Here is an 11,253-nt window from a genome sequence, read left to right as displayed (position 1 = left end):
CTTTGCTTTGGGGTAAGGACGGAGAACTTCGGGACTTATAATTTGATGTGGCGGGGTCTTATTTTCAACATTTTCTGGATTGCCGTGATTTGGTGGTGCTTCTCGTGGTTGGTTGGTTTCCTGCGTCTGAGAGTTTTTCTGAGATGGTCCTGCTTCTTCCTCTTGATAATTTTCCCTTTCGCCAGTTATCCTTGACTCTGTTTCTTTTACCTCGTTGCTTGGCAAATCTGTCACTGTTGCAGCCAAAAAATCATCTTCAATAAAAACATTGCTGTTAAACGGCCAAATTCCTGTTACTTTAAAACCCGACACACAGTTGTTTGTTGAGAACGCAAGGTTATAAATTTGACCCAAAATTTCGGCGATGTCGTATATAGTGATGCGTTGACCTGGATGGTTCAGTAACCATGACTGGCAGGCGTTATTATAGTAGGATTTTAAAGGACCATAGACAGCCCTGTCTAGGGGCTGGAGCTTATGGCTGGTGTGAGGAGGCAGACTTAATAGCGTAATGTGATTCTCTTTGGCTATTTTTATACATTGGTACGAAACATGGCTAACGTGATTGTCCATTATGAGAAGTATTGGCATCTCTTTCGTTGGCTGGGTATAAGATATGAAATGCCGAAGCCACTGGATAAAAATCTCGGACGTCATCCAACCTGACGGTGATGCTACGCCAACACTTCCATTGGGAGCCCCTTTTAGCATGTGGTCCTTAAAAAACTTACGAGGAAACACAAGAAGGGGCGGAATACTGTTGCCATTAGAATTAATTGCACCACACATTGTAACAAGGGTTCCTCGTTCATTTGAAGTTATCTGACCCACTTGTCGCTGGCCTTTCATTGCTATTACTTTTCCCGCCTCTTGAACTGTGGTCAAGGCAGTTTCGTCAACGTTATAGATTCTGTCAGATCTAAAATTGTGTTTCTCAAGTACCTCCCTCAAATTTTCAAAAAATTTTTCAACAACAGGTCTATTAAAGCCCATTGCACGTCCCAATGAGGTTGCTTCAGCTTTTCGCACAGAAAGTGGATTTCTTTTAAGGAACTCGGTCATCCAGTACTTTCCGGCCATCTCGTTTTCATGCCAAGATTGAGGAATGCGTTTTTTGTTTGCTATGGCTAAGGAATACGCGAACCTTCTCACATCCTTTGGGGATAGCCCATGGTGTAATTTGGCGCACATTTGGAGATAGCGGCACAATTCGTCTTCCTCAGTAGAAGTAAATACCTTATTAATTTGATAATTAGGAGATAGTCCATGAGTGATCATGGTTACATCTTCAACATCTTCAAATTTTTTTTGATATCTTCTTAAGGTAGTTCTTGGTATATTATATCGTTTTGCAGCGGCTTTTGCGGAAAGGCCATGTTCCTTTATACTGAGAAGGGCAGCTCTCATAATTTCTGGAGCAATTTTCCCAATTCCCGTCTTTCCAGGCTTTGGTCGGGGCATATTTTTTCTAGCATAAGAAGAATATGTTTTGATAGGAACAATGGCCACCAATTTTTATTCGTAAAACCAGTGGCCACTGTTGCTGATACACAATGTGGCCACTGTATCAAAATTGCCTCGCAAAACAAATTGTGCAATAGCAAAACAAATAATTGTATCTCATCAATTTCCATATGGCTATACAAGTACTATGTATTAAGCTACAAGAGGGATTAAAATGTGGGCGAATTACTCACCAATTACTAAAATAAAGACTGACGAAATTCACATATAACGTTACTTTTGCACATCAAAAACACAAATGGTGAAAGCGTCTCTTCATGCGTTGTGCGATTGACATTTAGCTTCGTTGTAGAACACTACCCATCAGTGTGGCACTTTTAGTGCAGAGGGCGCAAGCATTAATAAGTTTATTAGAAATTAATTTTAAGTGGCCACTGTTCCTGCTATGGCCACTGTTGGCGGACGTCCCCTAGTGCCTTAAATCGCTGAGAACGTGTTGTGGCTTCACAGAATTAAACAAAAATGAATTGCTTTCCTATTATCCAATACCAAAGGTAGAGAGTATATTATTAGGATTAGGATTAAAGTACTTTTGAACATTGGATGCGAGTTCAGTGTTTTACCAAATCCAATTAGAAAAGAGGATTGGAATGAGGTGTACGAGAGAAGACCGACTGGTTCTTCGTAAAATGATACGACAGGGTAAAGAAATAGTAAATCGACTGAAACTGGCGATGTAGGTAAGTAGGGAAAGAATGGGGGTGCGCAGAATCCTCTTTGTCCTTGAGATTTCCTTATGGATGGGGATGCGCAGAATCCGACCTTATCCTCGTCTAGAAATGTGCGGGGGTGCGCAGAATCCTTTATAACCTTGCTTTCGAGCCTATGGGGTTTAATCGGATCCTCTGTAAACGTGCGGGGATTCAGAAAATCCTCTTTGGCCTTCGTTTTCAGTCTATGGGGTTTCAAAGGATCCTCTGTGACCTAGTTTAAACGTACGGGGATTCATTTGAGCCGCCCTGGATCTTATCTTAATGGATGGGGTCACACATGAGTCGTGTTGGCTTAGTTAGGTAAACGGATCCTCGATGACTTACGGGGGTTCATTAAGCCGTCCGTGATCTCACTTTAGCTGTAAACTCATAACGCAAAAAGAAACATTTTACTTAACTAATTATCAAGACGCAAAGAGCCTGAAAGATCTCATAAATTAATTGTATTTCGAACAAAAAAAAGTTCATAAATTTAATTCTAAGTAAATTCGATGGAAGTGTGAAATATGCATCTTGATGTTGATTTCTACTAGACACGATATTCGGCACATTTGAAATGAATTTGCGTAAAGGAATCTGCGCTTTACTTAAAATATCCTTGACTTCGTTAACTAACTGCCTAGCTCTAGCACATTCGGGAGAATGGGAACCCGAAATGTAATCATCAACATAAAAGTCCTCTAAAATGCTTTTTGCAGCTCACGGATATTTGGAAATGTTACACTAGGTTAAGTGTTGTAAACACTTTGTTGCTAAGTAAGATGAACTCTTGAGACCGTATGTGACCGTATTTAGCAGATATATCTTTATCTCTTCTGCTGGGTTGTTACGCCAAAGGATGGCTTGGTAAGCACGATCCTCTGGAACAACCAGAATTTGGCGGTACATTTTCTCGAATTATCGAGATTCAAAGAACCCGTGTTTCAGTATATTCAAAATACCCAATTTAGTTGAAATTGCTGTACATGGGTACCGATACTCTCCTGTATGAGATGACGTGATGATGCATAATAGAAAATCATACATTCTAGTTTTCGAAACTTCCGACATTGATCGTACCAAGACTAGTTTGGAAACCAATATTCAGTTTTCTTTCAACACCAGGATGGTGACTGTGATGGAAACATCAAGAAAGGGAATTTTACCGAATACGATACATCTTAATAGGTATAACTTTTAAGCAGCACTTTAGGATTAATTTCTCTTAATTTAAATAAAGCCTATTCGACCAGTTGCCCAAAAAATAAATAATCCAGGATTATTGTTTAATCCGGTATTGAGACATTTGATTGACTTTATACTGCAGTATGCAGCCAATCAAATGTCAAAATTCTTGTTTAAACTCAGATTTGGAAATAATTTTCTGCCATCGGCCGATTGAGTGGTTTGAATAATGAATATGTAGCCTGATCCATGCAAACTATTAATGTAGAATAACACCATAACATCCCCGAATGTTATGAATTTAGACGCTACTTTTTCTGATAATAAATACTATTTTATCCCCATCTGTCTAAATTAAGGTAAAACTGAGAACTTGTCTTGTGAGGCAGGCCGTTCGATTGTTGTAATTATGAAAGAGTTCACAGAGAAATCAAACCGGTTAGCAAATGTATAGATATTATAGGGATTGATACCTATGCATACGATAACGTGATGCGTGTTACCTGCATTATAGAAGCGTATCATCGCTAAAGCACTTATTCTATTCTTAGGGGCAAGTTCCAATTTATTATCATATCCAGGATTGGAACAAAACAAAACAAAATTATTTTAGGTAAGGGAATAACTAGAACGTCCAATATGCTGGTAGTCATGTGTAGGACTGTATAGGAAAAACAAAAACAAAATTAGGTATTTATTTAGATCTGAAAGAATAAATACAGATTGAAGCGTGACATTAAAGCGGTTAGCTACTTACATAAAATATCCAAAAAGTATTGTCTAGGTCACCTGGAACCACATATTTTTGTGCCTCCCTTCCTCCATTTTTATTGTTGAGGGGATTACCCACAAACCGCGAATTATTGCTACATTCTCCTATATTGTAGAAAATTAACAATATGGCAGGATTCATGTAAAGTACTTACTGATTTATAATTGGCGATAATTCGTTTGCGAAGTTCCCTTTCTATAAAAATATACGGTTAAAGATATATTTACCTCTTTTGTCTGCAAACAACTTCAATTTCTTGATCTGAAATTGCATCTATTAAATTTTGGATGAAATGGAAAAAAAATTGATTTTGCCTACCAGCCATGATGAAATACGCGTACTCAATGGGGCTAGTAGGCATAAGCGTTATCTAAAACTGCAAAAAATATATAATATATAAAATAGGTAGTCAACGCCAACGCCGCCGTTTTTCTAGTTCGCCGTGTAAATGTGGAGCCAGGTTAAGTAACTATTAAACTGTAAACTTAACATTTTCCTAATATACACATATTTCCGTTTCATCAGCTTTTATGCGAGAACGGAAAGAGAGACTAATATAGGTACCCGTTCGGTGTCGTTTTCTAGTATAATTATAATCATTAGAAAAACCTATAAACTAAAAATAGGACCCCTTTACGGGTACTTATACCTCCACTACACTTCTGTACTTTGAAGACGCAGAAGACTTTTCCGGCAATTATGTTAGAAAACTTCTATTTACTTCAAAAAGTCGCACTCTCCAGAGTTTGCCTCCAACAAAAGAAGCATTAAGGCAGCATTGTCTTCGCTAAACGTACCAGGCAGGACAAGTATGGGGCCGTGCGTGCTCAGTAATGGACAACATTCCAGAGCCAGAAGGATGGGGATGGACCATGGAGAGTGGACGCTGCCGGTCTGGTCTTCCCTGCCTTCTATTATGACTGCCTGCAGAGAATTAGTGAAATGTAGTTGTTCGACATGCCGGACACGTTGCTCCTGTTCAAAAAGTACATTATTTATATGTTATATATATATATATATATATAATGTAGTAGCTTGCTCATCATACGCGCGAACACTGACGGAGCATTGGATAATCCGAACGGAACGCGGTTATATTGATACTGCCCGTCTGGCGTTACGAATGCCGTGTATTGTTTTGACTGATTCTCAATAGGTATCTGATGATATCCTGACATCAGGTCTAATTAAGTGAACCAGCTTTTGGAGTGCAACAAGCTCAGCTGATCGTCGATTCGCGGCAGGGGATGGCGGTCCTTAATAGTGACGCTGTTAAGTTTTCTGTAATCGATGCACATGCGATCCTCCTCGTTCTTTTTCTTCACGAGCACTATGGGCGACGCATAGGGAGAATCGCATTCCTCGATGATGCCACTACCCAACAGATCGCTAATCATTTCCCGCAATTTTACTTTTTCACTCTCATTGAGTCGGTATGGGCGATACATAAAAGGGGTATCGTCTTGCAAACGAATTTTCATTTCGAAGGTGGTGGCCTTGCCCAACTCATTGAGATCGGCCGAAAAGCGGTATTCGGAAAGAATGGCTAAGAGCTGCTGCCTTTCTTCCGAGATCACGGGGTCTATATTAAGGTCTAAGGGCGACACCTTTGCTTGTTGCATCCGCTTTGTGTTCCAACGCAAGATTAGGATTTGAACGTAAAGTGCAGGGCACCGCACGCACCAATACCGCAGTTTTTTTAACGAGACGTCTCTATTCGATATATTTACAACGGGCACCAGTATTGGTTCGCCGAGTTTGACACTTAACACTACACGCGGCACAAAATGTTCGCGTCCGAACAGATTCCTAACACTACATCTGCCTACAAATTGAGAATTATATTGTTTTGTAGCCTGTGGCAACATAATGTATTTTTCTCTATCTATTTTACCATGTAAAAAGGCAGTTTTAACATCAAGTTGGCAAATTTTCCATTTATAAACGGAAACAAAAGCAAAAATCCATCTTATGACCACAGCAGCAGGGGTAGGTGAGGCCTTCTCTACTGCACTGTACACCTCATTATCCCTACAACCAATTGCTACAAGTCTTGCTTTAAATGTGCCATTTTCTTTTATACCAAAAATCTATTTTACAGGAACAACTTGCATTCCTTCTTCGCGCTTTACTACAGTTCAAACTTTGTGCTTTTCCATTGAATTTAACTCTTCCCTAATTGCTAACTCCCACTGTGTTTTATTCTCACCTTGCATTGCTTCAGAGTACGTCAATTGAGTCTCACAGAAGGAATGAATATATTTATCAAAATAAGAAAAAATTCTTACAGGTTAAAATTGCACAAGGATTAATTGTTTTATTTATGACCTCAGTGCTTGAGCCGCTCAAACTTGTAGTATTTATGGAATCATATAACTCTAAATTATTAAACAATAGCTTAGTTGAATCGTTTTTAGATGGATAATCATTTTTGTATAGTATTGATTCGTCAATTTTTACAGAACAACAATTTATTGTTTTCTTTGATTTTGGTTCATAAACCACACATCCAGTGTCTCGAAAACCTACTAGTTATGTAACTATGGAGCGAAGAGCCATTTTCTTACCTTTTGGAACTGTATCATCAAAAATATAAGTTCTCGAACCAAATATTTTTATATATTTCATATCAGGCTGCTTGTCTAAAGCTTTTTCGTAGAGTGTAATAAAGTTCAACGCCGAATGAGGAGTTATATTATACAGATATGTTGCACAATGTGTTGCAATTCCCCAAAAGGATTGTGGAAAACCCGCATTCAACAGTAAAGATCGGACACGTTCCTCTACTGTTTAAACGTTCAATTGTTCCATTATGCTCATGTGCGTAATGCCTCAGTTACATGCAGCCACTGCCGCTGCTACTCGCGCTGCCCACTTCCCTGCTCTGATTACTTCTGCGGCAGTATCGAGCATTCACATGCAGCCACTGCCACTGCTACTCACACTGCCCGCTTCCCTGTCTTGAACTTCCACCCACATTTAGCCCTCCACGCTCAGTGCACGTCTAATTTCTTCGGTCATAGAGAAAGAGGAAATTGTTGCAGCGACAGCGCTCTGTGTTTTAAGTTTGCAAAATTACACTAATATTTTAAAAATGAATGTGACAGAAAAAAGACGTCGACGCCGCAGAAGACGGTGGTGGATGACGGCGATTCATCGTAACAGAGCAGGCTGGCGGCAGCATGTAAACGGTCGCTCGGACTGTCGGAGTTTGCGCTGCCAGTCCTTTGACTTCCGCTCCAAATACCGCCAAGAAAGGGAGCGTACGGCAGTGGCAGCAGCAGCACGAGTGGCATGTTTACATACTCGCGCTGCTCACTTCCCTGCCCAATTCGCTGCTCACTGCCGCGGAAGTGAGCTGCATGTAAATGGAGTATAAGGTTCAGCGATCTGTGGTATTAGATTGTATTTAGCTAAAATAGTATGCATTTTTTACAATGGACCTTTCGCTTCTCTTCGGAGCTCATCTTCTGTTGTTTAAGAATTTCCTCCTTCGAATAAAGATCACTCCACAATATCTTCTTCTTGGGATCTATCTTCGTGGCATGCTTCTGGTTATTTTTTATGGGATTCACATTTTGAAGATTGCTAGACATACTAGGCCTAGTGTATACACTGGTACCGGAACGATCATTCTTGAACCTTTTTACTTTGTTTCTTGACCCATTAGATTCTGTTAATTTGCTTTTCCTGTATTGACTGTTATCTACATCAAGGAATTGACTTTTTACATATTCAAATTTCCGGAGATTTTCTGGTAGTGTTCTCATCATGTTGTAAAAAATAGAATATGGATTTCCTGCCATATATCGGTCATCTATTTTTGCAAGAAATCGAGCTATTAACAACTCTTCATCAAATATACAGTAGACTCGCGATAACGTGAACACAAAAAAAATTGTAGGTGTTCTAACAATCGAGATGTTCACATTACCGAAACTATAGATATCCGATTCAAATATACAAATAAAAGTTGATTAAGTGCATAGATTTATTAAAAAATAATTAAGTAATACAAAAAAAGTAAAAACAACACAAAAACACAAACTTGTACGTAATATGGTAAAATAAATGCATTATTATTAAAAAAAAAAAGTTAACAAAAAAGGTAGTACATACACTACATTGACTACATACTACTTAAAATAGGACGTAATTTTTGTTTGAATTTTATTTTGGGTTATATTTAACATTACAGCTTTTTCTTCTATTTTCTTTAGAGCTACCATGTCACTTACGTCAACAAGGTTTTGAATGGACCATTGTGAAACTGCTTTTAACGCTTCAAGAACCTCAACATGCGAAATTTTTTTTTCTTCTGTGCTAATCACTTCACAATCAGAATTTTCTGAATCAGCGCTATCTTCACTTTCCAAACCATCGTTATCAATAACGTCCTTATTCCATTCTTCAACATCTTGTTGCGTATACTCGGCCTAAAATGTGCAAAATGAAGTCTATGCTACGGAATGTTTACTATAAAAACGTACGGGTTCAATCGCTTCCAACAAACAAATAGTGTCATTATTCAGTTTTTCAGTTTCGTTAGTCCATGTTTTCCGCAGTGTAGCTAAGGGTATATTATCTTGGTCTTCATTTTTACCTAAAATAGGATTCCAACATTTTGTAATCATCAAAGGGTCCAACTTCCACCACGCCTTATGTAGATGAATAATTGCGTCCTTTAAAGTTATTGTTTTGAGTGCCTCTGCAACTCCTTCACCTTTAGACACTACAGAACTCAACAAGCTTTTTCTGTAGTACAACTTAGTAAGTCGCAACACATTTTGATCCATCGGTTGAATTAATGGTGTTACGTTTGGTGGCATAAACATAGTAAAAATTGCTCCATTAGGGGTTTTTAATTCATCTGCTGAAGGATGGGATGGAGCGTTATCTAATATGAGGACAGCTTTCACTGGCAACCCTGTGCTTTTTAAAAACGCTGTTACCTAAAAGAACAATGATTGTTACAATTTACGCGAAAAGGGTAAAAAAATAAATTTCTTTACCTCAGGGACAAACTGTTTGAAAAACCAATGTTTAAAGATATCTTGGGTCATCCATGCATTCTTGGTATTCTTGTACACGAATGGATTTTGGAAGTTCTTGAACGCCCTAGGTGATTTTGCTTTTCCAATTAAGAGATTTATGCGCTAGCATTTCCAACTCGCTGTTTCGCAATTTTCAGAGGGGCTGTCTTTTCATGTAGTGCAACATAAGTCTTATCCGGTAAAAGTTTCCAATATAATCCTGTTTCATCTGCATTGTAAATTTGATTTTCTGTTAAATCAAGCTCTTTAATAATCTTAGCTAATTCGTTTGTAAACGGATTTATTAGCTCGGGTTGAGAAGACAACTTCTCTCCTGCAATCTTGAGAAGTCTTATTCCATGACGCCATTTAAATTTTTGAAGCCACCCATCACTTGCGTTAAATGTTTCATTTTGTGAATTGAGCTGCTTATGTATAACTAGAGCCTTTTGTTTAATCATGTCACCTGTAACTGGCAAATTTCGTTCACGTTGTTTAACAAACCATTTATAAAGTAATCTTTCTAACTTCGGATTTTCTGCTTCTTTTAATGTACGTTTTTGAATTTTACCGGGTTTAATACTTTGATGTACAATTTTCAAAATTCTGTCTTCTTTATTTTTAATAGAACATATAGTAGATTTTGCTACGTGGTATTTTTTAGACAACGCCGTGACACACATGCCCTTTTTATGCTCTTCGATAATTTTGGCTTTTTCGTAAAGCGTTAAACACTTTTTCTTGCTTTTCACCATTTTAGAAAAAAACTTGAGCTAACCTCACTTGTAAACGTGTGCGGAGTAAAGTAACCACCATCAAAACGTCAAAGCGACTGGTTATGTGCAATTTTGATCATGTATTCTTGTTAGAAAATCTACCAATAATATATATGTAAGAAAATTCACACCACCGAGATTTTGGTGTTCATACTATAAAGCATATATATGGTAATATTGTTGTGTTCATGTTACTGAGTTGTTCATTAAAACGCATGTTCACGTTATCGCGAGTCTACTGTAGTACCAAACTCTATAATTCCTCTATTCTATTTTCAAATTCGGTCACAAACTGTAACGGATTAAAGTGGCTTCGAAAATGCAGTTTGTTGTATTTTTCTTCTAATAACACGAGTTCTTGAAGCTTCTTCCCCGAATACATGGAAAGTAGTTGCTTATATGCACTGAATGCTGTTTTTTTCGTAAAATTGCGTTTGCAATTTCTGTCGATACCGTGGAACGCAAATATTGTAATGCTTGTGCATCATGTAACATACGACGTTCATGTGACAAATTTTTCATTTCTCCATATTCTTGCTTGGCGGGAGTAACTATGACTCTCTTTGGCGATTCTGAGCGGTAACGTGAGGAAATTGAACCAGAAAACTTACGTGAAAGTCCTCCTATCGTAGTGGTGCACACGATTAGGGTGGTTCGAGTCATAGTTTCGAGCAGCTACCTCCGCGTGGTTCCCGCCGGTAACCTTCCTCCTTGTGTGGAAGGGCTCAGTGCTGCGCAAGGACTTACGTTCTAGGCAAAAGGGCCTAAAGAAAGAGAAAGCGTGACGAGCAGATTTTTCCCAAAGTACTAACGGCCAGGTGGAAACCACTGGTCCCGTCACGTACTTGCCGTCACTGCTATGGGTGTTACGTGTGAGTGCGGGAAGACCTTCGAGACCCGAGCCGGACAAGTGCAGCATGTACGCCGAGGCTATTGCCACGGCCCCGCCGCATCGCCCGATCGGTCGTGTCCCGTATGTCGGAGGGAGTTCGGCACGTACGCAGGTACGCGTCAGCACTTTAGACGTGCTCACCCGAAACAGGACAACCAGGAATTAGAGCTACAGGTTGCACAACCAGCCCAGCACGTGACCAGTCTAGATGGACGGATGAGGAGCTCACGATTATGGCTCGGGAGGAAGCTAGCTTCACTGGACGCTTTATAAACGTTCACCTAGCTCAGCTCTTGCCCGGTCGTACCAAAGAGGCCATAAAGAGCCGGCGACTTATGGACGACGTTCGTGCCATGGTCGCTGATTTCCGGACGAGGGA

The 11,253-nt window shown here is 39.3% G+C and overlaps 1 protein-coding gene and 1 long non-coding RNA gene across 3 annotated transcripts; both read right to left on the bottom strand.

Annotated features, from left to right (window-relative positions):
• Window positions 1-3,610: 3,610 nt before the first annotated feature.
• On the bottom strand, window positions 3,611-5,129 carry LOC116182192. Of its 2 annotated transcripts, XR_004147444.1 has the most exons (4): window positions 4,492-5,129; window positions 4,328-4,434; window positions 4,159-4,277; window positions 3,611-4,105 (listed from the first exon to the last, which is right to left on the bottom strand). It is a non-coding gene; the product is annotated as an uncharacterized LOC116182192 (long non-coding RNA). The 2 variants fall into 2 exon arrangements; XR_004147445.1 differs by having other exon boundaries at window positions 4,082-4,277.
• Window positions 5,130-8,231: 3,102 nt separating this feature from the next.
• LOC116182191 (jerky protein homolog-like) lies at window positions 8,232-9,299 on the bottom strand. Its single transcript, XM_031502712.1, has 3 exons — window positions 9,186-9,299; window positions 8,664-9,125; window positions 8,232-8,609 (listed from the first exon to the last, which is right to left on the bottom strand). The coding sequence occupies exons 1-3, from the start codon at window positions 9,234-9,236 to the stop codon at window positions 8,310-8,312; spliced, it is 813 nt and encodes a 270-aa protein (XP_031358572.1). The 5' UTR covers window positions 9,237-9,299; the 3' UTR covers window positions 8,232-8,309.
• Window positions 9,300-11,253: the final 1,954 nt, after the last annotated feature.

This window comes from Photinus pyralis, unplaced genomic scaffold (genome assembly GCF_008802855.1).
Source record: "Photinus pyralis isolate 1611_PpyrPB1 unplaced genomic scaffold, Ppyr1.3 Ppyr1.4_unclustered_Scaffold4123, whole genome shotgun sequence".
NCBI lineage: Eukaryota > Metazoa > Arthropoda > Insecta > Coleoptera > Lampyridae > Photinus > Photinus pyralis.
The sequence above is the reverse complement of the archived record's forward strand: the minus strand, read 5'-3'. Positions and strand labels throughout refer to the sequence as shown.